At 43.3% G+C, this 27,616-nt stretch overlaps 1 protein-coding gene across 1 annotated transcript in view; it reads left to right on the top strand.

The window, feature by feature from the left end:
• The window catches only part of LOC126258544 (5'-3' exoribonuclease 2 homolog), a 460,812-nt gene extending 433,667 nt beyond the window's left edge, over window positions 1-27,145 (top strand). The window contains exons 19-21 of the mRNA XM_049955650.1: window positions 7,667-8,237; window positions 26,369-26,429; window positions 26,509-27,145. Of these exons, the coding sequence (XP_049811607.1) occupies window positions 7,667-8,237; window positions 26,369-26,429; window positions 26,509-26,535 (659 nt within the window). The 3' untranslated portion in view covers window positions 26,536-27,145. The remainder of the gene's footprint in view (window positions 1-7,666; window positions 8,238-26,368; window positions 26,430-26,508) is intronic.
• Window positions 27,146-27,616: the final 471 nt, after the last annotated feature.

Genomic DNA, 27,616 nt, shown 5'->3' with positions numbered 1-27,616 from the left:
GTCATGGGCATCCATGCATCGCTGAATGCGTGTGGTGACGTTACCAGCAACACGCTATAATTCTGCAGGTGTGATGTTTTTAATTTCTCTATCAATGTTTCTTCATTCAGATTATCTGGGTTCTCCTGTGACCAGTACCTACAATTTTGGGAGTTTACATAATCTGACAAATAAAACCAGGCCGTACCTGACATGAAAGGGTTCAAGTAATCGTTAGGAATTGATGTTAACTGTCATTCTCAATAATGAACTTTTTTTATCCTGATCCTCAAATTTCAACTCTTGCACCACACTCACACAATAGACTTTTAATTTCATTTCTTTTAGTACACGAAGAGACGATGTACTAGATACACCAAACTGCTGCGATAACCTCCTTACCAACTTGGGGGGACTTGGTCGTAATGTCCATACGAATTCTGTCTGTAGCTTCAGGGGTCCTCACTGTGGGTCGACTATTCCTCTGCACCTTCTGAACGGGTCCTACAGCACTTCATTTCTTATACAGATATTGAATAGTGTTGGTCATGAGGATTTTTCTACCATAATGCTTAGTTTGAAACATTTCTTTACATTCCGTGATGGAGCCTGTCTTTACATAACACTCCACAATATCAATTCGCTGTTCTAATGCAAACTGCCGCATTTTTGTAACACCTCAGCAATACGACCTTCAAACAGCAATTTACGCACGAACTCATAGCTGCACTCACCTTTCCGATAAAATACAGTGTAGCCGCCTTTCAAGACACCGTTCCCACTTCATAATCAATTCGACTTGAACAGATTAACCGGTCCGTGAGGCATACCGGTTTTATGTGCGACACCCTGTATCTTCTGATGTGATTTCTAGATCGCGGTGTGCCTTGGATGGCTATCCTCATGTTGGCATTTCCACTTCGTATAGCGGACATCGTTGGCGTTTCCGGAGGAAAGCAGAGGATAAGGAACACTGTAGATACGACAGGAAGGTCAGAACCGGTGGTTGCCTGACTAACTTCGTAATGAAAAGGAAGGAAAATGAGGGTTTCAACATTCCGTCGAAGACGACGTCGTAAGAGACTGCACTGTATGTCAAGAACGATGAAGGCAGTGGACGACTGGATCCTTTTCGAACGAATCACCCAGGCATTAGCAAAAAAGATTACGGGACACCTTGCAACAGGTATAACGAATATGGGTCCACTGCTCACTGCCACCGAGATCTGTCAAATATTTTCTGGCAGTCGCTTGAATCACCCATCATCGTACAGTGTACACACGTCGCACAGGAATCCATTTCTGCAACCTTACTATCCGATTCTGTTTTCTGGGGCGGGCAAAGCCTTCCAGTGAAACGAACAGCCACAAGGTTAGAAATATTCGATAGTAGTTCGAAGAGTAAGCGCGTGAGTCCCTAGTTCTTAGCTCGCCCCGGATGACTGAATCGAGCAGAGCGTCTGTGGAACCTCCTCGGGTGTTATCTTACGGCTGATTCTGACATGCAGAATTAGCTCATAACTGCACGATTTCACATCTTTGAAAATATACCACCATGGTTCCTAGTCATTTGCAACGCTTCTAATTGGTATCCGCGTTACGTGCCGATGTTCTGCATGTTATTGGTTACTGGCAGGCCATGTCTCGCGAGTGAAGCCTATTGAACTGAAATCATGGTTGAGATACTGTGTTGGTACTGGGGAGGAGAGCGCTTCAAATTCCATATCTGGCTTCTTGCCGTGGGTTTCCCTTGATTTCTCTCTGTCGTTCACGTTGCAGTTCCAAGGGGACGTCGTATTTCCTGCACGAACATGTGCGATCGTCAGCTATGATACGTTTACTCACTTCGCTATCGACCTTACCATAAAAGGAGACAGTCGTCCTATTCTTCTAGGAGAATGCCATACTCTAGGCGCGGCACTTCGCGGACGATGCTGACAGTTACAGGAAACTGCTCTTTAGGGAAAGGAAGACATGCAGAGGATCGACGTTAGGTGCAGTTCCTTACAGTCGATCCTCACGTAAATATAAATTTATAAGTATTGCACATAAATAGGTAGAAAGTGACTCACTGTTCGATTACACTATTAGAAATGAATCACCAGAAAATGTAACAAACGTAAAGTAAATAAAATAATCGAGCAGAGCGACATAGGCAGGCCGCTGTGGCCGAGCGCTTGTAGGCGCTTTAGTCTGGAACCGCGTAACTGCTACGGTCGCAGCTTCGAATCCTGCCTCGGGCATGGATGTGTGTTATGTCCTTAGGTTAGTGAGATTTAAGTAGTTCTAAGTTCTAGGGGACTGATGACCTCAGATGTTAAGTCAAATAGTGCTCAGAGCCATTTCAACCATTTCAGAGCGACATAAAAATATTTGTAGGAAAAGCAGATGCATGGATGAGATGAATTGGAAGAATGTTGCCGAAATGTAACTAAGCCATGGATGAGATGCCTTGCAAAAGGTCTGTTCGACCTATTCTCGAGAACTGATGCGATAATAGTCTAGAGCAATACATTCGACGTTACATTTCAACAGAGAAACAAAAGGTTTCTCTTGTCTGTAACAGAAAAGCGATACAGAAACGTACAAATCAACTGATAATATGTTTTCATGTTTTCAGACGAGTTATCGATTCTATTTTGGCCCACATTATTTCTGCGAGCGACCTGATCGTCTTCAGGTTCATTGAACGGTGGTGTTATGTGTAGTTTTTCATGGACTACATCCATACTGTGAGATTTTATCGGTGTGGTGCCTCAATTACAGTAGAGCTATGCTGCTAGCGTCCACTACGTTGCTTGCTATTCTTTTATGTGCCCGTGCCCTTATTTCATCTTCCAGGTTTAACGATTGATTTTACTGAAAGTATTTTAATAAATTAGATGTACAGTGGTTATTCGATAACAGGTGATGTCAGGGACTTTTCCTCCCATCGTAGGATGAATAACGATGTGGTAACAGGGAATGGAGCAGGTCACAGAAAATTGTGATTGGTTAATTCAAAACGCTTAGAGTGTAGATGCCGACAACGGGATAATACCAGAAAAGAATGAGGAGGGCGAATTGTGTGGGCTATGTTTGGAATTCAGAAATACCAGGTGTACCGGTAAGAAGTAAAAACATTTTATTCATAGTACTGACCATTGCTTTCTATACATTTTGACCACCTTTCTGGCAATTTGTGGACACCACGCCAATAGAAATGTTCGTCTTTTGAAGCAGACCAATCAGACACACAATTTTCGACTTCTTCGTAGGAATCGAAGTGTTCCTCAGCCAATGCGTGTCCCATTGATGAAAACAAATGTTAGTCGGAAGGGGCCAAGTCTGGTGAATACGGCGAGTGGGGTAGCAGCTTCCAGCCAAGTGTTTTGATTGTATCCTGAACCAGTTTTGCTTTGTGTGCAGGTGCATTGCCGTGTAAAAAAAAAAAAATTACTGTGCCATGTCTTCTGGCCCATTCTGGTCTTTTTTCGATCAGTGCATAGTTCAAATTGATCATTTGTTGTCCGTAGCGATTAGTATTCACAGTTTCACCGGGTTTTAGAAGCTCATGATACACCACACCTTTCTGATCCCACCAAACACAGAACATTGTCTTCTTGCCGAATCGATCTGGTTTTGCAGTCGATGTTGATGGTTGTCCCGGATTAACCCATGATTTTTCCCGTTTAGAATTTTTAAAATAAATCCCTCCCGGATTAACCCATGATTTTTCCCGTTTAGGATTTTTAAAATAAATCCCTTTTTCATCGCCAGTAACAATTCGATGCAAAATTGATTTTCTTTAATGCCTTTGAAGCAAAATTTGACAAATGGTTTTTCGGTTTTCCATCTGTCTTTCATTCAATTCGTGTGACTTTCATTTTCCACACCTTTGGATCTTACCCATAGCTTTCAAACGGTCAGAAATTGTTTGTTGTGCAACATTTAGCATTGCTGCCAGTTGCTTCTGACTCAAAGTACCATCTTCCTCCAATATTGCTTGCAATTAGGCATCTTCGAACTTTTTTGGTGGTCTTCCACGTTTTTCATTTCTTACATCAAAATCATTATGTCTGAACCGTTGAAACCATCTTTTGTATGTTGCTTTTGATAGAGCATGATCATCATATGCCTCGACAAGCATTCGATGCGACTCTGCAGCACTTTTTTTCAAATGAAAACAAAAAATTAATGCTTTCCGCAAATCTCTTTCTGGTACAAAATTCGACATTGTTAACACGATGAAAACATATGATGTTGTTTGTTCCATGACTTGATGTATACAAAATATCTTTGACAGATGTCATACCAACCAAAAAAAAGGGGGGGGGGGGGGCCTCGTTCACAGCAAATGTTCCCTATCGACACATTTGTATCTTAACGCTCTTTTCATAGCGGTACACCTGGTAGTCAATTGAGTTGGGTGTTGAAGAAAGCATTTTAACAGTGGCACTTAAATGTGCCAAACTTAATGATAGTTTCACTTGAGAAATTTTGCGTGAACATTGAGTAAATAAACTGCACAGTAAGGTTTTCTATGTCAGTAATTATCTCCTCTTTCCCTCGTTTTAATGAGTGTGAGTGCGTGTCAACAGTTAGTAATCTTCTGGGCCTGCTGCGTAATAAATGTCTTTCAAGGACATAATAAATTTGTATAAACAGTTACGCTGCTATGAGTATTATTTTTATGCGACCTATAGGCCTTTTCAGCCGTACAGCCATCTTCATGTTATCTGTAATAGAGCTTTTTTATAAATTGTTGTGCATTTGATGTAGTATATGTGAGTTACTTATGAATAATATGATTTTACTTACGTATTCAAGTCCTGACTTACATGCAGCATCGTTTTTTCTGTTTCTGTATTCTTGTTATTTATTATATTTTACGTTAATGTAGCAATAATAATCAGTTTTGTAATATGTTCTGCCGCTTCTTTTCGCAGTAGTTAGCTATAAATCTTAGGCTGTAACTGACATTTGGTAACAGAAGTAGTGACATCATATTGTCGATTTTGTTATTTCTGTTGCTGTCTATTTGTATACTGACTACGTTCTTTCGGTGTTATTCTATTAGCAATTAGTTGTGTGTCATGTTCTGACATTTCATTAATAATGGCCTAATAATTGTTGTAAAATATAAACAGTTTATCGAAAACTGGATAAACCATAATACAACCAGAAAAAAATTTAACTTAAAAAACACAACACCATAGATAACCATTTAATATAACCAAGTATGATAGAATTGTCAACAAGCAGATGTAAGCACATAATATAGCTGATAATCTGACATAATTACCGTTACGAAATTTCAATTGGAAATTAAACTTATTTCCGACCAGTATTAACAAAATGTCAGAATATAACACACAACTGATTACTATTAGAATAACAAAGAAAGAATATAATCAGTAAAGGAATGGAGAGCAACAGAAATAACAAAATCGCTGATCGTTTCTCATAACTGTTGTCGCTAAATGTCAACTACAGACTAATATTTATATCTGACCACTATTAAAAGAAAAGTCAGAACGTACTACAGAACTGATTATTTTGCTACATTAACGTATAATATAATCAGTAACAAATAGACAGCAAAACAGAAACAGCGAAACTGCATGGAAGCCAGGACTTGAAAATGTACGTAAAATCGTATTATTTATAAGTAACTCTCATGTAATACAATGAATGTACCAAAATTTATAAGATGTTCTATTGTAGATAATCTGATAATGGCTGTGTAGCTGAAATAGGCCTATAGTTTAAATAAAATAATACTCGTAGCAGCGTAACCAGTTGTAAAAATTTATTATGTCCTTGAAAGAGTATAAGTGAGTTAATAAATGTATGTTAACGAAAAAAGTTTTTGCATAATTTGAGACGCCATTGCTACTCGTTTGTTGTACTAACGTTAGTGAACAGCGTTACAGACGTACACACATAAAAGTTTTGCATCACCTCGGTTTCGCCGGCCGCGGTGGTCTCGCGGTTCTAGGCGCGCAGTCAGGAACCGTGCGACTGCTAAGGTCGCAGGTTCGAATCCTGCCTCGGGCATGGATGTGTGTGATGTCCTTAGGTTAGTTAGGTTTAAGTAGTTCTAAGTTCTAGGGGACTGATGACCACAGCAGTTGAGTCCCATAGTGCTCAGAGCCATTTGAACCATTTTTGAACCTCGGTTCCGAGAGTTCTGGAACCTATACGGATAATTGGAATAGAGATTAACATAAACATCATTTCCGCCCTTTTTATTGCTCATGAAAACCACACATTGCGTGTTGTACCACCATACAGTGAGACTCTCAGAGGTGGTGGTTCACATTGCAGTACACACCGGTACCTCTAATACCCAGTAGCACGTCCTCTTGCATTGATGCATGCCTGTATTAGTCGTGGCATACTATCCACAAGTTCATCAAGGCGCTGTTGGTCCAGATGTCCCAACGGTGATTCGGCGTGGATCCCTCAGAGTGGTTGGTGGGTCACGTTGTCCATAAACAGTCCTTTTCAATCCATCCCAGGCATGTGCGATAGGGTTCATGTCTGGAGAATATGCTGGCCACTCTAGTCGAGCGATGTCGTTATCCTCAATGAAGTCATTCACAAGATGTACACGATGCGGGCGCGAATTGTCATCCATGAAGACGAACGCCTCTCCAATATGCTGCCGATGTCGTTGCACTATCGGTCGGAGTATGGCATTCATGTATCGTACAGCCGTTACAGCGCCTTCCATGACCACCAGCGGCGTACGTCGGCCCCACGTAATGCCAACCCTAAACAGCAGGGAACCTTGCTGCACTCGTTGGACAGTGTGTCTAAGACGTTCAGCGTGACCGGGTTGCCTCCAAACACGTCTCTGACGATTGTCTGGTTGAAGGCGTATGCGACACTCATCGGTGAAGAGAACGTGATGCCAATTCTCAGCGGTCCATTCGGCATGTTGTTGGGTCCATCTGTACCGCGATGCATGGTGTCGTGGTTGCAAGGATGGTCTTCGCCATCGACGTCGGGAGCTCACAGTTTGAGTCGTAACGCAACGTCCTGTGGCTGCACGAAAAGCATTATTCAACATGGTGGCGTTGCTGTCAGAGTTTCTCCGAGCCATAATCCGTAGGTAGCGGTCATCCACTCTAGTAGTAGCCCTTGGGCGGCCTGAGCGAGGCATGTCATCGACAGTTCCTGTCTCTCTGTATCTCCTCCATGTCCGAACAACATCGCTTTGGTTCACTCCGAGACGCCAGGACATATAGACAACATGAGCCGTGTACCTTCTTCCTGGTGGAATAGCGGGAACTGTCGGACCCCCTCCGTTTAATAGGTGCCGCTCATGCGTGGTGGTTGTTTACATCTTTGGGCGGGTTTAGTGACATCTCTGAACAGTCAAAGGGACTGTGCCTGTGATGCAATATCCACAGTCAACGTGTATCTTCAGGAGTTCTGGGAACCGGGGTGTTGCAAAACTTATTTTGGTGTGTTATGTATAATGGCTGTGTAGCTGAAATAGGCCTATAGTTCAAATACAATAATAGTCATAACAGCGTAACTGATTATAAAAATTTATTATATCCTTCATAGAATATGAGTGAGTTAATAAATGTATGTCACCAAAAAAATTTTCTCCTTAATATGAGACGCCGTTGTTAGGCATTTGTTATATTAACGTTTGTTGAGCAGCGTAACGACGTATGTTTAAAAATTGCAGGTTTCGGAGGAGGGCGTGGTCGCCGTGATCAGCAACAGGACCGGCGCGGATTCCACAGCACAAACAGCAGCAACACATCCAGCAGCGGCTACGGGTCCGGAGATAGTAACAGGTACGGCGCAGTCAACTTCGACTACAGCAGCAGGCGGGGTGACCGCCGTGGCAGCGGCGGTTACGGAAGCAGCGGCGGTTACGGAAGTAGCAGCAGCGTCGGCGGCCGCACCTTCCGCGACGACGGCTCAGACGCCGGTCGCAGCTTCCGCGGCGGCTCACGCGATGCCAACAGCTTCAGCGGCCGTGACTACCGCGGCGGCGACGCGGGCTACAGCAGCCAGGGCGGCGGCCGCGCACACAGCAACAGCTTCGGCAGCAACAGCAGCGCCAGTGGGGGACGCAGCTACAATAGCAGTAGCGTCAGCGGCAGCCACGCGGCGGGTTCGGGCGGCGGCAGCCCCATGCGTAGGCGCGAGGCAGCCGCCGTGCGCAGCTACACCACGGGCGCTGGCGGTTCCAGCAGCACGTACAGGACCACCGGCGGACCGGCATCCAACTTTGGGGCTGCTGGCGCTGGGTAAGGACCTACACTGCATTGTTCAGTGCTTTTCTTGTAGTTGCTGTTCTGACGGCAAGTAAGAGAGGAGCAACGTGCACTACTTGCCGTGTTTGTAATTCATTACATTCCCAGTGAAAAGGCATATCGATGGTAGGCAATGAAAACTTCGTAATTCCAGTAAACTAATTCCATTACCAAACGGAAATATAAAAGTGCATCAATTTCTTTAATCAGTTAATAAGTAGGCTTCTACTACACAGGGCGATTAAAGAAACGTTCACCAACTGACGTGGCGCACAGAGCATACAACAAGGATCAGTAATCACTTAGGAACTGGGGGTTGCAAAGGCCATTCGAGGTTACCTTATGGCGTTGCAGTTATTTAGTCACATGCTACAAATGGACTCCCACTACAGAAGATCCGCAAAGTTTTGCCCAGATGCATCGAGGCACGCCTGACGTCGACGTTGCATTGAGCGGCGCACCCTCTCTGATATATCTGGTGTATCTCGAAGGTATCCTGCTGCCACGACAGTCCTGCTCACTAGGTCCTCCTGCGACACAAGGCCCTTCAGATACCCTGACAGGAAAAGATCGATTGGGGTTAGACCATCTGACCGTGGTGGCTGTGCAGCTGGCTCACCGCTATCAATCCAGCGGCCGGGAAAGGTTGCATGCATACCTGCCATCCTTTGTGTCCTGGAATGCGCGGAGGCTCCGTCGTGCTGAAATCGAATGCGGAGACGAGTAGGTATGGGAACGTAATTCAGCATGTCCCGCACAACCTCTCGCAGGAATACGAGATACGTGCCACCATCAAGTCGGTCCGGGAGAATGTACGGCCCAGTTAGACAGTCTCCAACGATGCCAGCCCACACGTGACTGTAGCGCCCTCTCGTGTCGTTTTGTGGCCCTCCGGTTCCTGTGAGATTACTGATCCTTGTTGTATGCCTGATGTACCATGTCAATTTCTAAACTTTTTTTTTTACTCACCCGGCATCAGTGCTATCTGTACCGCTTTGTATGTTTTCCAAGAAACCGTTGTTACTATCTCTGTAATATTTAACAAAATGGAGTTACGAGGTTTTCAGTGCCTACCATCGGTATGTTAGTTTGTCTGCTTCCAGGGAAGACTGCTTATGGTATCGCGCTTCCTTCCAGGGGAGACTAGTTACGATAGAGAAACTCTTAAATAAATCTGAAAGAGAAGGGAGCAATCATACTGACACCTGGAGACTAGTTATGGCAGAGAAACTGTAACTAAATCTGAAGGGGAAGGAAGCAGTCATAATAGGACCTAATACTCTGCATCGTATGCTACACTGTGTGTTCAGAAAATAACTTTTTGTGAAAGACTTTTATTTATTCTTCAACAAGGGGTGGAAAAAAAATATGGGAACACCAAAAACGCAACATACTACCGTGAATAATACAATGTAGGAAAACCGCTGTCGTTTAAAACGGCTTCCAGTCGTCTTGGAGTGAATAGATACAAGGGAATCTTACACCGTTCTTCCTGCAATATAGGGGCAACTTTGGCAACGCTGATGTAGGTGGATAGCTATCCGCACCCATCCCTCAAAAGTAGACGACAAAGGCACAAGAATATGGAGATCTGGTGACAGTGGTGACCAAGGTAGATGCGACAATTCATTCTTGTGCTCAAAAAAACAAGTTCTGGTCGATGCGAATTGCTTGGACGTGGAACCCTATCGTCTTGGAACACGCATCACCGTAGGGAAACAAACGTTGTACCATGGGATGGCCCTGATCATCCAAAGTGTTCACATAATCCTACGCAATAACGCGACCTTTCAGAGTAACCGTGGGTATCACGTATAACCATGATGTGGCTGCCCAGGTTATCACAGAGCCCCCGCCATGTTTCACTCTTGGGACGTAAATTCGACGGAAAGTTGGTAACAGAGTGAAACAAAACTTGTCCGACCAAATGTGTTTCTTCCATTGCTTCGTAGTCCATGTTTTACGGCTCCGAGGCTCCGACACAACGTTTTCCTTAAGGGCGTTTGCATCACTGATGTTCGGTTTCGGAATTCCACCTAGCCGTGCAATTCCCTGCTCCATGTTGTTTTGTTGCTGACAGCGTTCGAGAGTGCAGCATTTCGTTCTGCACTGACTTTTGCAGCTGGTGTCCCCTTATTTCTCGTTACAATCCTCTTTAATGACCGTCCATCGCTATCACACAACACCAACTTTCGTACGTTTTGTGACATACCGGATGATGTTATCCACTTTCACTGTGTGTGGTATAAATCTTCGTTGCGGTACCTCTTAAAACACCAAACAGTTTTGGTTGCCTTGGATACATAAGTATCTATCACACGAGCACCAACAATTTGGCCCATGTAAGATTTCACTTAGCTCCGACATTGTTCTGACGAAGGCTGACAATTGCACGAATTGAGGACATTGCAGAGTGCCGCTCGTGGGTAGATAGAACAGTTCAACCTGCAGGCTCGGCTAGCAGCTGCATTTTTTGTTCAAGCATGCTTTTCTTGCGGTGTTTCCATGCTTTGATCGACCCTAAATATTGTTATCCCCTTCACAATAATAGTCCCCAATTACATATAATACGTTAGGGCTTTTTCCAGTCTCCGAAACACGTCTGAACTCGACCTTAGGAGTGGATTTCCGCTTCATCAGCGATGTGTTCGTAATATAGCCTGTGCTTGCAAAACTACGGCCATATGTGATTTTCTTTCTTTTCGGGGGCAGGGAAAGGCCGAATAGGACGTACGTATCTGAAGAATATGGAGACTGGAATATCATAATAGTATTGTTTTGCGCCGAAATTTCACAAACAAGCAACGAATTTTGAGCAAATGCATTATCATGGTGCAAAAACCTTTTGTTCTTTCGACACAAATCCTGGCGGTTTTTCGGATTGCGTCACTCAAACGTCATTGAACTTGTTACTACTACTCCTCGATCGTTGGATCGAGCTCGTCGTGCACTGTACCATTAAAATCGAAGGGCACAAGGAACACAACTTTCAAATCTGACCGCACTTGTCGAGCGTAAGGTCTTTGCGACCCATCATCCACAATGATAATTGAGCCATAGATTCGGCGTCTTTCTGTAAACCCGTGTCTCATCACCAGTTATAACACCTATCACTAGTTCTCCATCGCTGTTGCCGGTCGGAGTGGCCGAGCGGTTCTAGGCGCTACAGTCTGGAACCGCGCGACCGCTACGGTCGCAGGTTCGAATCCTGCCTCGGGCATGGGTGTGTGTGATGTCCTTAGGTTAGTTAAGTTTAAGTAGTTCTAAGTTCTATGGGACTGATGACCAAAGAAGTTAAGTCCCATAGTGCTCAGAGCCATTTGAACCGAAAATTTATGAACATATTTTACTGTCACAGGATTCATACCCGAAACATCAGAATATATTTCCTGACTAAAGCCACTTCATATTCCATCATTATCAGTGACTTCTTCGATGTGATTCGGCGACCTCTCTTAATAATTTCCTTCACTTTTTTCACAAATTCATCGGTTGATGATGTGCTGGGGCGTCCATGTAGCTCAACGTCTTCACGGCGTTTTGCGAAACGTTTCTACAACTAGCAGACCCACCAAAATCAGTATTTAACATTAGTAAAATTTTGTTTCTCTTTACTCCGTTCTTCTAGCAAGATTTTATATATATTCTCGTACCCACTTTTATATAGTGTAAATAATCCCCGCTACTACCAAAATACATCAAACCTTTCTGATAGCTGACAACACACTAGATTCCGATGTGGCTAAAGCTGGTGATATAGTCTACTTTTCAGATGTGTGTACCAACAGAACAACGAAACAACGGCACGGATCGGTCTAATGCAACAAGCGAAATAGCAAAATTACTGTGTGACACTAGTTGTGAAAACATGCAGTTTTTGTGTGAACGAGCAATATTGCACTGAAGGCACAATCTTTTGACATAGACAAATACTTTGTGGTTGTAGTCAGCGATAAGTGCAAAAACTCCGAAGTCAAGAAGTACTGAACAACAGGACAGCAGGATTTAAAGCATTATCAGCTAAAAGTGTATCACACAAAACAGTGGACAGCCCATTAGTTTGCATAACAAATGGGGGCATGTTGTTTTTGTGGTCTTCAGTCCGGAGACTGGTTTGATGCAGCTCTCCATGCTACTCTATCCTGTGCAAGTTTTTTTCATTTCCAAGTAACTACTGCACCCTACATCCTTCTAAATCTGCTTAGTGTATTAATCTCTTGGTCTCCCTCTACGATTTTTACCCTCCACGCTGCCCTCCAATACTAAATTGGTGATCCCTTGATGCCTCAGAACGTGTCCTACCAACCGATCCCGTCTTCGAGAAGAGTTGTGCCACAAATTCCTCTTCTCCCCAGTTGTATTCAGTACCTCCTGATTAATTACATGCTCTACTCATCTAATCTTCAACATTCAATGGGGGCATATGTCTCACCATTGTGAGTACAGGAGCCAGTGTACGCCTTGCCTTCCTCTCAGTCCCACATCGTGTCGTCAGAGGCGCTACGGTACTCCCTTTTCTTCAGTTGCTGGACTGGCGGAAGTGTGATACGCTACTGCTCATTAAAATTGCTACACCAAGAAGAAATGCAGGTGATAAACGGGTATTCATTTGACAAAAATATTATACTAGAACTGACATGTGATTACATTTTCACGCAATTTGGGCGCATAGATCCTGAGAAATCAGTATCCAGAACAACCACCTCTGGCCGTAATAACGGCCTTGATACGCCTGGGCATTGAGTCAAACAGAGCTTGGATGGCGTGTACAGGTACAGCTGCCCATGCAGCTTCAACACGATACCACAGCTCATCAAGAGTAGTGACTGGCGTATTGTGACGAGCCATTTGCTCGGCCACCATTGACCAGACGTTTTCAGTTGGTGAGAGATCTGGAGAATGTGCTGGCCAGGGCAGCAGTCGAACATTTTCTATATCCAGAAAAGCCCGTACAGGACCTGCAACATGCGGTCGGGCATTATCCTGCAGAAATGTAGGGTTTCGCAGGGATCGAATGAAGGGTAGAGCCACGGGTCGTAACACATCTGAAATGTAACGTCCACTGTTCAAAGTGCCGTCAATGCGAAAAAGAGGTGACCGAGACGTGTAACCAATGGCACCCCATACCATCACGCCGGGTGATACGCCAGTATGGCGATGACGAAAATACGCTTCCAACGCTTCCAATGTGCGTTCACTGCGGTGACGCCGAACACGGATGCGATCATGATGATGCTGTAAACAGAATCTGGATTCATCCGAAAAAAAAAAGGCGTTTTGCCATTCGTGCACCCAGGTTCGTCGTTGAGTACACCATCGTAGGCGCTCCTGTCTGTGATGCAGCATCAAGGGTAACCGCAGCCATGGACTCCGAGCTGATAGTCCATGCTGCTGCAAACGTCGGCCGGCCGGAGTGGCCGAGCGGTTCTAGGCGCTACAGTTTGGAACCCTGAGACCGCTACGGTCGCAGGTTCGAATCCTGCCTCGGGCATGGACGTGTGTTGTCCTTAGGTTAGTTAGGTTTCAGTAGTTCTAAGTTCTAGGGGACTGATGACCTCAGATGTTAAGTCCCATAGTACTCAGAGCCATTTGAACCATTTTGCAAACGTCGTCGAACTTTTCGTGCAGATGGTTGTTGCCTTCCAAACGTCCCCATCTGTTGACTCAGGGATCGAGACGTGGCTGCACGATCCATTACAGCCATGCGGATAAGATGCCTGTCATCTCGACTGCTATTGATACGAGGGCGTTGGGATCCAGCACGGCGTTCCGTATTACCCTCCAGAGCCTACCGATTCCATATTCTGCTAACAGTCACTCGACCAACGCGAGCAGCAATGTCGCGATACGATAAACCGCAATCGCGATAGGCTACAACACGACCTTTATCAAAGTCGGAAACATGATGGTACGCATTTCTCCTCCTTACACGAGGCATCACAACAACGTTTCACCAGGCAACGCCGGTCAACTGCTGTTTGTGTATGAGAAATTGGTTGGAAACTTTCCTCATGTCAGCACGTTGTAGGTGTCACCACCGGCGCCAACCTTGTGTGAATGCTCTGAAAAGCTAAACATTTGCATATCACAGCAACTTCTTCCTGTCGGTTAAATTTCGAGTTTGTAGCACATCTTCGTGGTGTAGCAATTTTAATGGCCAGTAGTGTAAAAACCATGTGAAGCCAGGGATTCTGGCTGTCAAAAGGACACCGGGAAAGCAGTTGCTTCTTCTGTGGTTGTATGTCGTATCGCCCTCTTGCACGCCTCTTTCCACGTAGCCAGTTAATAATAGCTATAATATACAGCTAGAGGGCCATTTGCATCCTTTGGCGTTGGATACTGAAATTGGACCCAATCATTCTGGAGGCTTAACAACCAGTGGCAGATGTTGCGACCTTTCCAGTCGCATCAATTATTTTTGCGAATTTAGTTAATTTTTCGGTAAAAAATGTCATTAAAACAATCCGCATATGTTGATGAATTTGATGGGGGACTGTGGCCGTTCCTACGGCGTAGGAGCAGCAGCATCAGTTAGCTGACAAAGAGTTGATTTGTCAATTTCAAGACAGTGGAACAAAGCCAGTAGTGCATAGCAGGTAGTGCACTCGACTCACATTGTGGAGGGCTGGGTTCCTTAAACCGTTGTGGCTTATTGCCAGCCCCAGACGTGTCCAATTTGAGCTCCGATGACAAAGGCCGTGGACGGAACGCTACATTCAATACAGGGTTGGACAAAAATCTGGAAACACCACGAGAATTGGATGCTTGAACTTGCAAGGTGTGTGAGAAAAATAACGAGAGAACGAACATTGCGAGCAATCTGGCAACGCTGTGTTGTTCTAATTGTGTAGATCGGTGCGTTCATCCTTTCCAGATGCTCATTCCGAGTTTCAGCTTCGTACAGCAATCACATGATTTTTGAGAGCACCGTCAGTGAAGTTGTTTTTGTTCTTTGTTACGAAAATGGAACAACAGAATTTAGAGCAACGTTATGTCATCAAGTTTTGCGTTGAAATTTGGAAATCCGCGAGTGTGACCTTGGAAAAGTTGAAACAAGCCTGTGGGGAACATTCTCTATCAAGAACACAAATTTTTCGCTGCCACAAATAATTTTTAGAAGGCCGAGAACACGTTGCAGACGAACCTCGCTCAGGGTAACCTTCAAAAACCGACGAAAATGTCAAACGTGTGCGTGCTCTTATGAGATCAGTCCTGCATTTAAGAATATGAATGTTAAACGCTTTCAGCGTACATAAGATTTGGACCGAACTATCAGTTTAATAAGTCACAGCTGCAAAATACTAACGCGAATTATTTACAGACGAATAGAAAAACTGGTAGAAGCGGACCTCGGGGAAGATCAGTTTGGATTCCGTAGAAATGTTGGAACACGTGAGGCAATACTAACCTTACGACTTATCTTATAAGAAAGATTAAGAAAAGGCAAACCTACGTTTCTAGCATTTGTAGACTTAGAGAAAGCTTTTGACAACGTTAACTGGAATACTCTCTTTCAAATTCTGAAGGTGGCAGGGGTAAAATACAGGGAGCGAAAGGCTATTTACAATTTGTACAGAAACCAGATGGCAGTTATAAGAGTCGAGGGTCATGAAAGGGAAGCAGTGGTTGGGAAGGGAGTGAGACAGGGTTGTAGCCTCTCCCCGATGTTATTCAATCTGTATATTGAGCAAGCAGTAAAGGAAACAAAAGAAAAATTCGGAGTAGGTATTAAAATTCATGGAGAAGAAGTAAAAACTTTGAGGTTCGCCGATGACATTGTAATTCTATCAGAGACAGCAAAGGACTTGGAAGAGCAGTTGAACGGAATGGACAGTGTCTTGAAAGGAGGATATAAGATGAACATCAACAAAAGCAAAACGAGGATAATGGAATGTAGTCAAATTAAATCGGGTGATGCTGAGGGGATTAGATTAGGAAATGAGACACTTAAAGTAGTGAAGGAGTTTTGCTATTTGAGGAGCAAAATAACTGATGATGGTCAAAGTAGAGAAGATATAAAATGTAGACTGGCAATGGCAAGGAAAGCGTATCTGAAGAAGAGAAATTTGTTAACATCGAGTATAGATTTAAGTGTCAGGAAGTCGTTTCTGAAAGTATTTGTATGGAGTGTAGCCATGTATGGAAGTGAAACATGGACGATAACCAGTTTGGACAAGAAGAGAATAGAAGCTTTCGAAATGTGGTGCTACAGAAGAATGCTGAAGATAAGGTGGGTAGATCACGTAACTAATGAGGAGGTATTGAATAGGATTGGGGAGAAGAGGAGTTTGTGACACAACTTGACTAGAAGAAGGGATCGGTTGGTAGGACATGTTTTGAGGCATCAAGGGATCACAAATTTAGCATTGGAGGGCAGTGTGGAGGATAAAAATCGTAGAGGGAGACCAAGAGATCAATACACTAAGCAGATTCAGAAGGATGTAGGTTACAGTAGGTACTGGGAGATGAAGAAACTTGCACAGGATAGAGTAGCATGGAGAGCTGCATCAAACCAGTCTCAGGACTGAAGACCACAACAACAACAACAACAACAAGATTTGGACAGAAGATTTGTGCATTGCAGTCAAGTGGATGCTGCATTATGGCAACGCTACATGTCACACGGCCACATCCATCTCGGAATTTTTGAACTCAAGACATTCGTTTTGTTTCACTGCCCTCCTGTTCACCTTATGAGTCCTTGCGACGTTTTCCTTTCCGCAGGATTGAAAGCTGTCTTTTAAACGACGTAATTTTAAGACTCTGCAGAACATTCAAAAGAATATGACCGATATGTTAAAGACCCTACCAGTTGAAGCCTTTCAGCATTGCTACCAAGACTGGGAACAACGTTTCCGCCGGTGTGTGTAGCCCCCGAAGGGAACTACTTTGAAGGAGACGACATTTTTGTTTGGAGAAAAAAAAAAAAAAAAAGGAAAACTTTGATAGATAGAAAATTAGTCTCATTACTTTTCACACACACATCATAAATGCAGGTGCTAGTCGAGCCTGCAGGTTGCGTTGTTATATTTGACCAAGAGCGGCACCTCTGCAATGTCGTCAAAGCGATGCAAGTGTCAGTCGTTGACTTCTGTAGTTGTGAGTGCCATATGTCGGAGCTAAATCTGTTCGAGCGTGGGCAAATTGTTAGTGCTCCGTGGACTCTTCCATAACCAAGCTAGCCGAAATGTTCGGAGTTTGAAGAGGCACCGTAACGAAGATTTATGCCGTTATAGGGAAAGCAGAAAATCACCACCCGGTAAGACACAAGGCGGACGAAAGTGTGTGGTGAGCGATCACGAGAGACGGTAGTTGGGAAGGATTGTGATAAAATATAACAGAACGAGAGATGCAAAAGTCACTGTAGAACAGAATCTCGGACTCGCAAACACTGTCGGCGCCTTAAGCAACGCGAGGCGAGCTGGAATTCCAAAACCACACACCAGTGATGCAAATGCCCATTACAAGAACACCAAGTGCAGAAGTCATAAAACTGTACTGTGGAACAACGGAAGAACGTCAGTTGATCGGATGAGTCTTGTTTCACACTGTTTCCAACTTGTGACCAAGTTTATACCCCAGTGTAAAACATGACTGGAGTTCGGCGATAATTTGGGTAGACATATCGTGATATCCCGTGGGCCCCATGGGTACTCTGAAAAGTTGCATTACTGCCAAGGTTACTCAGGCCCATCCCATAGTAGAATATTTGTTCGCGAGTGGCGATGCTATGCGCCAAGACGACGGACCTCCTGTTGACAGAGCTCACATCGTCCAGGATTGGTTTTGTGAGCCCGAGAATGAATTATCGCATCTCCCCTGGCCACAGCAAGGCACTAGATCACAGTATTATTGAGCTTGCGTGCTCTACTTTGGAGGGAAGAGTGCGTGTCCATCATCGTTACCTGAACTCGCCACTATTTCGCAAGAAGAATGATATCAGACTCCATTATATTTTTTAATTCCAATATGAGTAGAAGCTGTTTTGAACGCCAACGTTTTCCTTCACCGAATTGCACATAATAATGTGTGTGTTTTTTATTTTTTTGTGTGTTTCCATATGTTGGTCCACCCCCTATACTTCCAGAGTTTTTCCTGTTCGGCACCTCTTTAGCTGAGTCACTGGCGCTCGTTCCGTGCTTGCCTCAAATTGATCTTGTCTTGTGTAAGTGCAATGTAATATTTTGCCCTAGAAGGTTTTCCCCCCTTTCCTTCTCTTCCTATTTAACGTTTAAAAAAATCCAACAAAATTTCTCTTACAATTGATCCGCACAGCACAGACCATCCCAGTGCAAACTTTTTTGTAAATGTGTATGTTCGAAAGTGACAGATCCGCAACTGCACATGTTAGTACTCTACCCTCGACACGTTACAGGTAGCCTAGCAGGAGCGTGACGGTTATTTTACTTGCAAATAGCAGATACACGTCCTGGCAAGCGACCAAAGCCAAGGAGATTGCGGGCCAGGGACTGTCGCTGGAGTAATTACGTGTGGCGCGCCTGAGTTGGCGACATGGAAACGGGATTTGGCCGATTTGCATGGCGTCGCCCGGCGTGTTTAGCCGGCGGCTGGAGGGCGCTCCGAGCCACTCTACCTTCTGGGTAGCGGGCGCTACGAGGGCTTGCCCAACGGCACGTGCTAGTCCCCCTTCCTTCCAGCTGGCGCTACCTAACCAGGCTTGTTCCTGTTCAGCTGTCTCCCGACTAACACGAGCATTATTACTGCTGCGCGCTTTCTTCTCAGACATTCACTACCAGCTTTTGACAGATACTTCTGCAGCTCCTCCTCTGTTCAATCATCAATCACTCCACTGGTGTTTCACCGTTGTGTATATGTACAGTATAACGATATGCCTCTAAACACGACAGATGACTAAAAAAAATTTCTCTTTGGAGATCGCAAAAGTTTTGTTATGAATGCTGTGGAATGAAGTGTGAATTATGTGGCTAATAGTGTTTCGGTAACATCAGAACTTGGCTTTCAGGGAACACACAAACGTTTAACTGCAACAAAATCCAATCCATACAATTTCTGAGATGGAACTCTTGAAAAAGTGAAATTCTGTTGTCCCAAAGTGGTCAGTCAGTGAGGTGGAATATTTTAAATTCTTAGGACGGAGTTTAAATGATAAGTTTTCTTGGAAGTACGACGTTCAAAATGCTGTGCAGAAACAGATTCCTGCTATCTTCAGCATAAGGGTAATCACCACTGACAGTGAAACGAAGACTGTTTTACTTTTCTTACATTAACTCTACTATCTAGTATGGTTATATCTTTTGGGGGCAACTCTGTACCCTCACCAAGAATATTCCTAGCTTAGCAAAGGGTGGTCAGACTGATCTGAGGTGTTAGTTCAGGAACTTCATGTAGGCCATTATTAAGGTGTCTGTCATCCTTGTACACACATTCCACCATGGGTGTTGTTGTTGTTGCCAGTATTGACTCATTCATAAAAAAACCACAACATTCATGCACCGAACGCTAGTAGGAAAACTATATTCCCTTGGAAAAATTGTTCAAATGGCTCGGAGCACTATGGGACTTAACATCTGTGGTCATCAGTCCCCTAGAACTTAGAACTACTTAAACCTAACTAACCTAAGGACATCACACACATCCATGCCCGAGGCAGGATTCGAACCTGCGACCGTAGCGGTCACGCGGTTCCAGACTGAAGCGCCTAGAACCACACGGCCACACCGGCCGGCTATTCCCTTGGATAACACATCCTTTAGGCATTGTGCAGAAATGCAGCAGGTTTAATTTAACAGGCTTTCAGCAGAACTGACAAAATTGAGTGATAAACCACATGTATTGAAATCCAAGTTGAATGGTGTACTTGTGGTACGCAACTTCCGTGGAAGAGTTCTCCAAATGTTTCACAATATTTTAGTGTAATGTGTTATTTATTCATATACTGCCATCTTTTTTAGTGTTTTGTTAATTCTTTAATTTGTCATAAATTTTCTAATAGCATTCTGTAAACGATGACCAAACAGCGTTTGCTTGCATGATAACGTGGAACATAATAAAAATAAATAAGATCATTGACGACCAGCCTCACTGTCCAGCACGAGCAATAAATCCAGTTCTTTCTTACTCGCGTTTTTACTACTAAGAACGTTTCGTAATCATCTTATGGGATCGGAATTTCGTAAATGGAAGCAGAACCTTTACCCTGCACTCGCATGTGTTTTTCAGAAGAAAGGTATCTCATGAAATTTAAAAATGTGGAAATAAAACACGGAGGCCCAAGTACCCTATTCGAGTAGTGTTCATTTGGCTGGAATGTACAGTGTGCATATTGAAGCAAGGAGAACATAAAATGTAGACATGCACAGGCGAAGAGGGGCGTTCGTGATCGGAAGTATTCTAGTATAGAATCAAACATCGACCTTACTGTGACGAAGAAATTTCTGACAATGTACGTCGTAGCACAGCATTGTATGGAAGTGAATCTTGGACTGTGGGAAATGGTGTAAGGTGAGAAAGGAAGCGTTTGAGACGTCTTGCTTTAGAAAGATGTAGGAAATTAGATTGACTGATGAGGGAAGAAATTAAGTTGTTCTCCGCAGAATCAGTGAGGAGAGAAATACTTGATAAGTAGCCACGAAAAGGATGATAGCCACGATGATAGGACATGTATTAAGACATTAAGGAATGACTTCAATGGTTCTAGAAGGAGTTGTAACTGCGTTGAAGAAAAAAAAATAACCGTAGAGGAAGACGGAGATTGGAAAATATCCGATAAACGATTGGGACAGGTACTACTCTGAGATGAAGAGGCCGGACCAAAAGAAAATTCGCTGCAGGCCCCATCTTACCAGTAAGGAGACTGATGACAAATAAAAAAGGCCAAATGGAATTTGACGGAGACGACCGATACTACTACTCCTAATGACAGTGACGCGTGGGTGGCTAGTGCGGCCAGTGGCCATGCGGATCTCACTCGCTTGCGTGTTGCAGAGTTTGCAGGCTCGAGATGTTTCATTTTACTCATTACTGAGCATCATTCTGCGTTGTAACTATTCCTAGTCGACTACGCTTGTTTACCTACTTCTAAAACCTTCTCTTTGATGAACAGGTCTCTGCTGACTCAAAGCGTTAACTTCGACTTATTTCCAGTTCACACCGCAAAGCATCTAACTTACATTCCCCCCCCCCCCCCCCCAGAAAGTGCAATTACGAGGTGATCCCTTCAGACACTGATACCAAAATCCATAGCCACCTTAAGACATAGCACCTCATTTCGAACTTTTCACGCTGAATTTCCGTTGCTGTCATATAATTCCTACGAGATCCCCGTGGCCTGAGGAACCAGGACATACGGTATTGACTCTGGAGTTCAAATTGAGTGTTTTCTCTAGTGTTCTCAGCCCTGGAGCAAGGTTATCCTATTTTCAAAGTAGCCTTCTGGCGTATCTTCCAAATCATAATAAATATTTGCTTACTATCTCTTCGCACGCCGTGCGCTAGAAAATACTATCCTGTGAGGAGAGCTACCGAAACACAGACTAGTCAAGTCTCCATTGATGCCTCGGAGAATTCGGTGTTGATCATGTTATGCAAACGATCGTTAAGGCCTCTATCCGTTTCGCTCTCGTGTGCCAAATATGCAGATACGTTCCACTGCCACTCTTAACATTATACCCCACATCTCCACCACACTACTTCCAAGTAGATTTGCGGTTTTGTGTCACTGAATTTTCTCAAGTAAGCAGAGGTGTTTCATTGTGGTTTCAAACTGTAACACGTTGCTTGACAAATTAAATTATGACTTTGAAGCACACAACTTGTATATAGAATAGTATGTATTATACTTGCTTCCGGTGGTCAGCACCTATGTGTAGGTAAAAAGAATTCCAATCCAAGATACAGCTTTTGCCACGTTTAAAATAGATTTTCGATCCTTACAAATGTTCAAGCAGAAGAGTGTTTATAATGCGTTGATAGCCGTTCGGCACTTAATAAATAGAACACCATCTGGCCTGAATACTGTGTGTTGTGTTTTGAACCGGGGACCTACAAACGACAGAGAGGCTTCGTCCCGCCGTAGTCCTCAGTGGTTCACAATAGGCCACAGCAGTCCACCCAATCTCACCGCCGCCCACACCGAACCCAGGGTTATTGTGCGGTTCGGCCCTCAGTAGATCCCCCGCGGGAACGTCTCATACTAGACGAATGTAGCCCCAAATGTTTGTGTGGTAGAGTAATTATGGTGTACGCATACGTAGAGACAGTGTTTGCGCAGCAATCGCCAACATACGAGGTTTGGAACTTAAATAGTGGCAACTATTTATTCACAACCGATATAAGAGAATTACATGTTTGCTCCTGTTACTGTCATTCAGAATAGTCACCAGCGTTGTGTACAACCCGTTGCCAGCGATGTGGAAGGCATAGTATACCATTAACAGAGCCTATTTTGTTGATGGTGCGAATGGAGCGGTCTACTGCCTGTCGAATCTCTGGAACAGTTGTGAAGCAAATGCCACGAAGTGGTTCCCTTCATCTTCAGAATCAAATCAAAGTCACAAGGACTTAAGTCCGGGGAGTATGGTGGATGGTACAGTACTTCCCAGTCCCATCGGCCGAACAGAGCAGCCACAGCTTGCGCTGTATGAGCCCGCGCATTGTGCAAAATGATGGGTGGGTTGCGTAGAAAGTGTCACCGCTTCTTTCACAAAGCCGGTCGCAGGTGATGCTCCGAAAACGAACAGTAATACTGTGCACTGACTGTCTGCCGTGGAGGAACGTAATGCGTTGGGATGTTGGGATAACGCCTTCACAGTCGTACACGAGAATCACCATAACTGTCATCATACTGGGGCTCTGACGCACTTTCGCGGCTACCCATTATGACGCCGTTCTTTGCAGTGGCGTTTCAGTTTTGGCTCGTACGATATGGCCCATGTCTCATCCAGTGTTGCGATACGGCCTAAGAAAGCCTCTCCTTCGCGCTCATAGCGCTCCAAGTGCATCTGAGCAGCGTCGTAACGCATCCAATTCTGCATTACCGTCAAGTCATGCGGAACCTATCGTCATGCAATTTTTCGCATGCCCAGACGTTTCTTCAGGATGCGAAACACAGTCGCAAGTGCTAATCCGGTTTCGTGGGCGAGCTCACGAATCGTATGGCGTCGATCATTGTCCACTAACGCGGCAATAGCATGCACTACTTCTTCAGAGACGCTAGGACGACCTGCCCGATGCATGTCTGTCACAGTTTTCCGGCCTTCGTTGAAGGCTTTTACCCAACGTGCCACTGTTCTGTACGGCAATGCCGATTCCACGCACACCTCTTGAATACCTTGATGACAGTATCGTGCTGTACGACCTCTGGCACATTCGATCTTGATCCAACTCCACTGTTCCTGTTTCGAAAACATAGCGACACCTTTACGTTAGACCGCTCGCTCACAAGTGACTGTGTTTCCCTCGATTGTGCGCACGCCGGTGACTTGGAACGGGCGAGTCCATTTGCTCGGAGTTAAGGTAGGTATGTCAACCACGTGTGCTATCAGCGACAACAGTAGATGCCATTGCATAGGGTCTCCACAGCAGTGTTGCCACTATTTAAGTTCCAACCTATGTAGTTTAACTGAGGCGGAATAAGGGTAACCAGCCCGCATTCGCCGAGACAGATGAAAAACCGCCTTAAAATAATAATAATAATAATAATAATTTTAAATGTGGTCGGGACTGCTTAGATGATAAGTGCCACTACCCCAGAAATTATTGCATAAGTGCATAAAATGGTTATGGACGAGCGCCGACTGGAAGTCCGAGAAATTGCCGAAGCTGTAGGAATGTCATCTGAGCGGTCATATGACATTTTAATAGTGGAATCAGATGTGGGAAGATTTTCTGTTAGATGGATGCCATGGCTCTTAGCGCAGAAGCTTCAACGAATCGAAATAGAAAATATCTGAACAATGGTTGAACCGTTCTCAGAGCAACAAGAAGATATTTTGCGCAACTTTGGCTCCACGCCTATACCCTAGAGACAAAATAGCAATCAACGAAGCGGAAACAAGTTGATTCACTGCAGTCAAAGAAAGCAAAGGCAATATAGTCGATCAGAAGGATGTGGAGTCAGTTTTTTGGGATGCGAAAGGGATTCTGCTGATAGATATCTTCCTGCTTGTCAAACAATTAGTGGGCTATACCACGCTAACCTACAGATTAGATTAGATTAGATTAGATTTACTTTCATTCCAATTGATCCGTAGTGAGGAGGTCCTCCAGGATGTGGAACATGTCAGAAAAACAACAATACATGACAAATATTTACAACTAAAACAAATAAGCTAATGTACCATTCCACAGGTCCCAAGTGGAATGATCGTCATTTTTTAATGAACACTAAGAGTCATTTTACAAATACTAATGCACTGAAATTAAAATAAAAATGTTTTTTATTTATTTATAAGGTAATACAACTACTGTAATACTTATTTACAATGAACACATTACTGCACTGAAATGGTGCAGAAGTTAGATTATACTAACACACACACACACACACACACACACACACAAATTTTCAATGAACACATTACTGCACTGAAATTGTGCAGAAGTTATGTTGTACTTATATACAAATCAGTTGGTTTTACTAAGAAATTCATCAATGGAGTAGAAGGAGTTGGCCACCAATAAATCCTTTAGGCTTCTCTTAAACTGAATTTCGTTGGTTGTTAAGCTTTTTATGGCTTCTGGCAAGTTATTGAAAATATGTGTTCCTGAATAATGCACACCTTTTTGTACAAGACTAAGTGACTTTAAATCCTTGTGAAGATTATTCTTATTTCTAGTATTGATTCCATGAATTGAGCTGTTGGTTTGAAAAAGTGATATATTTTTAATGACAAATTTCATTAAGGAATAAATATATTGGGAAGCAGTAGTTAGTATCCCTAGTTCCCTAAACAGGCTTCTGCAGGATGTTCTTGAGTTCACACCACATATAACTCTCACTGCACGTTTTTGTGCCCGGAAAACTTTAGCTTGGCTTGACGAATTACCCCAAAAAATAATCCCAGGAACAACTACAGCGAAAGACGCGCGAAAAAAGACCAGTTTGGCAAGGAAAAATTCATCTTTAGTTAAGACAGTGTGCACGCCCACACATAAGTGTCATTGCCATGGCAAAAGTATTTGAACTGAGATACCCATTGTTGCTACACCCGCCTTATTCGCCTGATTTGACTGCATCAGACTTCCATCTTTACCCCAAACTCAAAATATGTTCGAACAAAGAACTGACAGCCAAAGTTGACAGGTGTTTTGTGGGCCTGAAGGAATCTAATTTTCGACATGCGACCAAGCCATTGGAACATCTCTGGAGCAAGTACATCATTAGTGCATAGGGACATTACATTGAAAAATAAAAGGTTTCAGTGAGGTAAGCATTGCCTTCCGTTCAATTCCGAGAACTTTTCAAAATGGAAATTATGGGTGTTGCAAATTCCATGATGACGCTTCATGTACAGTATTCAGAATTTAAGTAGATATACCAGCTACCAATGCCCTACAGTGGCTGTTGATTAATAATCTCTTCAGGAGATAAAACTGAGAATGGTTTCACATATAGTTCTTCGATTTCACTTCCGCAATTTTCTCCGAGGAACACTTAATGTTGGTAAAGCTAACTATATTGTTTTTTCTGTAACAGGTCTCTACAGATAAATTACACGTAGAAAAATATTTTAAAACTACCTGTGCATGATGCCTGAAGTTAACATTTACAAATCATGGAGGGAGAACAGAAAGTTAAAAAAAACCTTGAGGGTTTATTTATGACTTTACATATAGTTTTTCCAGTTATTGCAAGGTCAATGGTTGTGTTTTAAGTAGCAGTCGAGAGAATAAGTGCATAATTGCCAAAAATTTGACGCTACTTTCCTTGCTTTATGGCCCAGGCGAGTAGTTATAGGAGTTCATCTTCATTTACATACATGCTTCGCAATCCTCCATACAGAATGTGACACAGGATGTTTGTTTTAAGAAACTGCACGCATACCATACACTTTTAGTGTGGGTATTGGTGCACCCATTAGCCAGACGTCAATCTGCTCACACTTCTCTCTGGCTAAAACATTACTGTTTTTGTTCTTTTACAGAGGTTGCCGACGTGGTGGTGGAAACCAAGGCTACACCTCTTCACAACGTGGTGCCGATAGAGTAAGTGAATACTCAGCTCCTCATTAGTGACAAGTTCCACTGCTTTAGTTCTACATACTAATGCATCTTTTCTTTGCAGGGCTCCAGACGCAATTTCCCATACTGACGCAGATAGCATTTTACAGCTGTCTCAGCATAAAACGTCAGTGATCAAGTGACCTGAAATCACCAAAGGATCTCTGTTGTCACGTGATGAATTTATATTTTATGGAAAAAAAAGCTAGAATTTAAGTTAATTAGATATAAACTTTTTGTAGAAATGAACACAATTATTTCAGCTGCACTTCTTAATATTTCATTGTCACTTTCTCAAGCGGAGTGCAGTCTGAATGTTAAGTGACATAATTCATGCACATGACGAAACCTAGTTCACGAACTGCATTCTAGTTTTGATTAGCTTCTGATGATGAGGCAGAGTGCTCCCCATCTGGAGGGACCAGGTTTTAAATTTTTCTTGTGTCCTCATAATATTTGTCATCATTTATTGTCCTAGAAAGGTGTGTGTTCTGTTACTGTCAGTATGGCAGAAATTGACTGCCATAACCATTCCTCATTGTCATGAGTGTGTACTATGTGCTTACACAGGAAGTTTCTATTATTAGATACTGTTCATTGGTGATAGATTATCATCATGGTAGAGAAAACTGTGTGTTACTTTTTTTTAATTACTGTAACAATTTCTACCATGCCTCATTAAATTACAGGTTTTAGTAGAATTTCTTTACTTTTAGGTGATAAATTATTTCCTACTCTCCTCCCCCTGTCGTCGTCATATTTGATATTCTTAGGCTACAAGTAAAAGAGTACCTTCATTTTATATGTAACTAGTCACAGAACATTTGAAACACTTTCATTTGCCTGATTTGTCCTGTTCCCTACACTTTTCACAATATTAATTTCTTCAAGAAATCATGAATTACTTGTGTGTGTTACTAATTCCACCGAAAACTGTACACCATGTAATATATGGTTTTCAAGAACTTACTGGACCTCTTTGAATTTGAAGACCATTATATAGAGACCTTCTCAAATGTTTGCAAGAGAATCTTGTTACAGATCGTCACTCAACAGGAAAATATGAGGTAACCATTGCAGGCTGGTCCTGGACGTGTGGCTGAATTGTTCAGAACATATATTACTAGCTTATGGAAATTATGTATCAGTTGTTGGTATGTGTAAATGATACA

Source organism: Schistocerca nitens, chromosome 1 (genome assembly GCF_023898315.1).
Source record: "Schistocerca nitens isolate TAMUIC-IGC-003100 chromosome 1, iqSchNite1.1, whole genome shotgun sequence".
Classification (NCBI taxonomy): domain Eukaryota; kingdom Metazoa; phylum Arthropoda; class Insecta; order Orthoptera; family Acrididae; genus Schistocerca; species Schistocerca nitens.
This window is presented reverse-complemented; position numbering and strand designations above follow the sequence as displayed.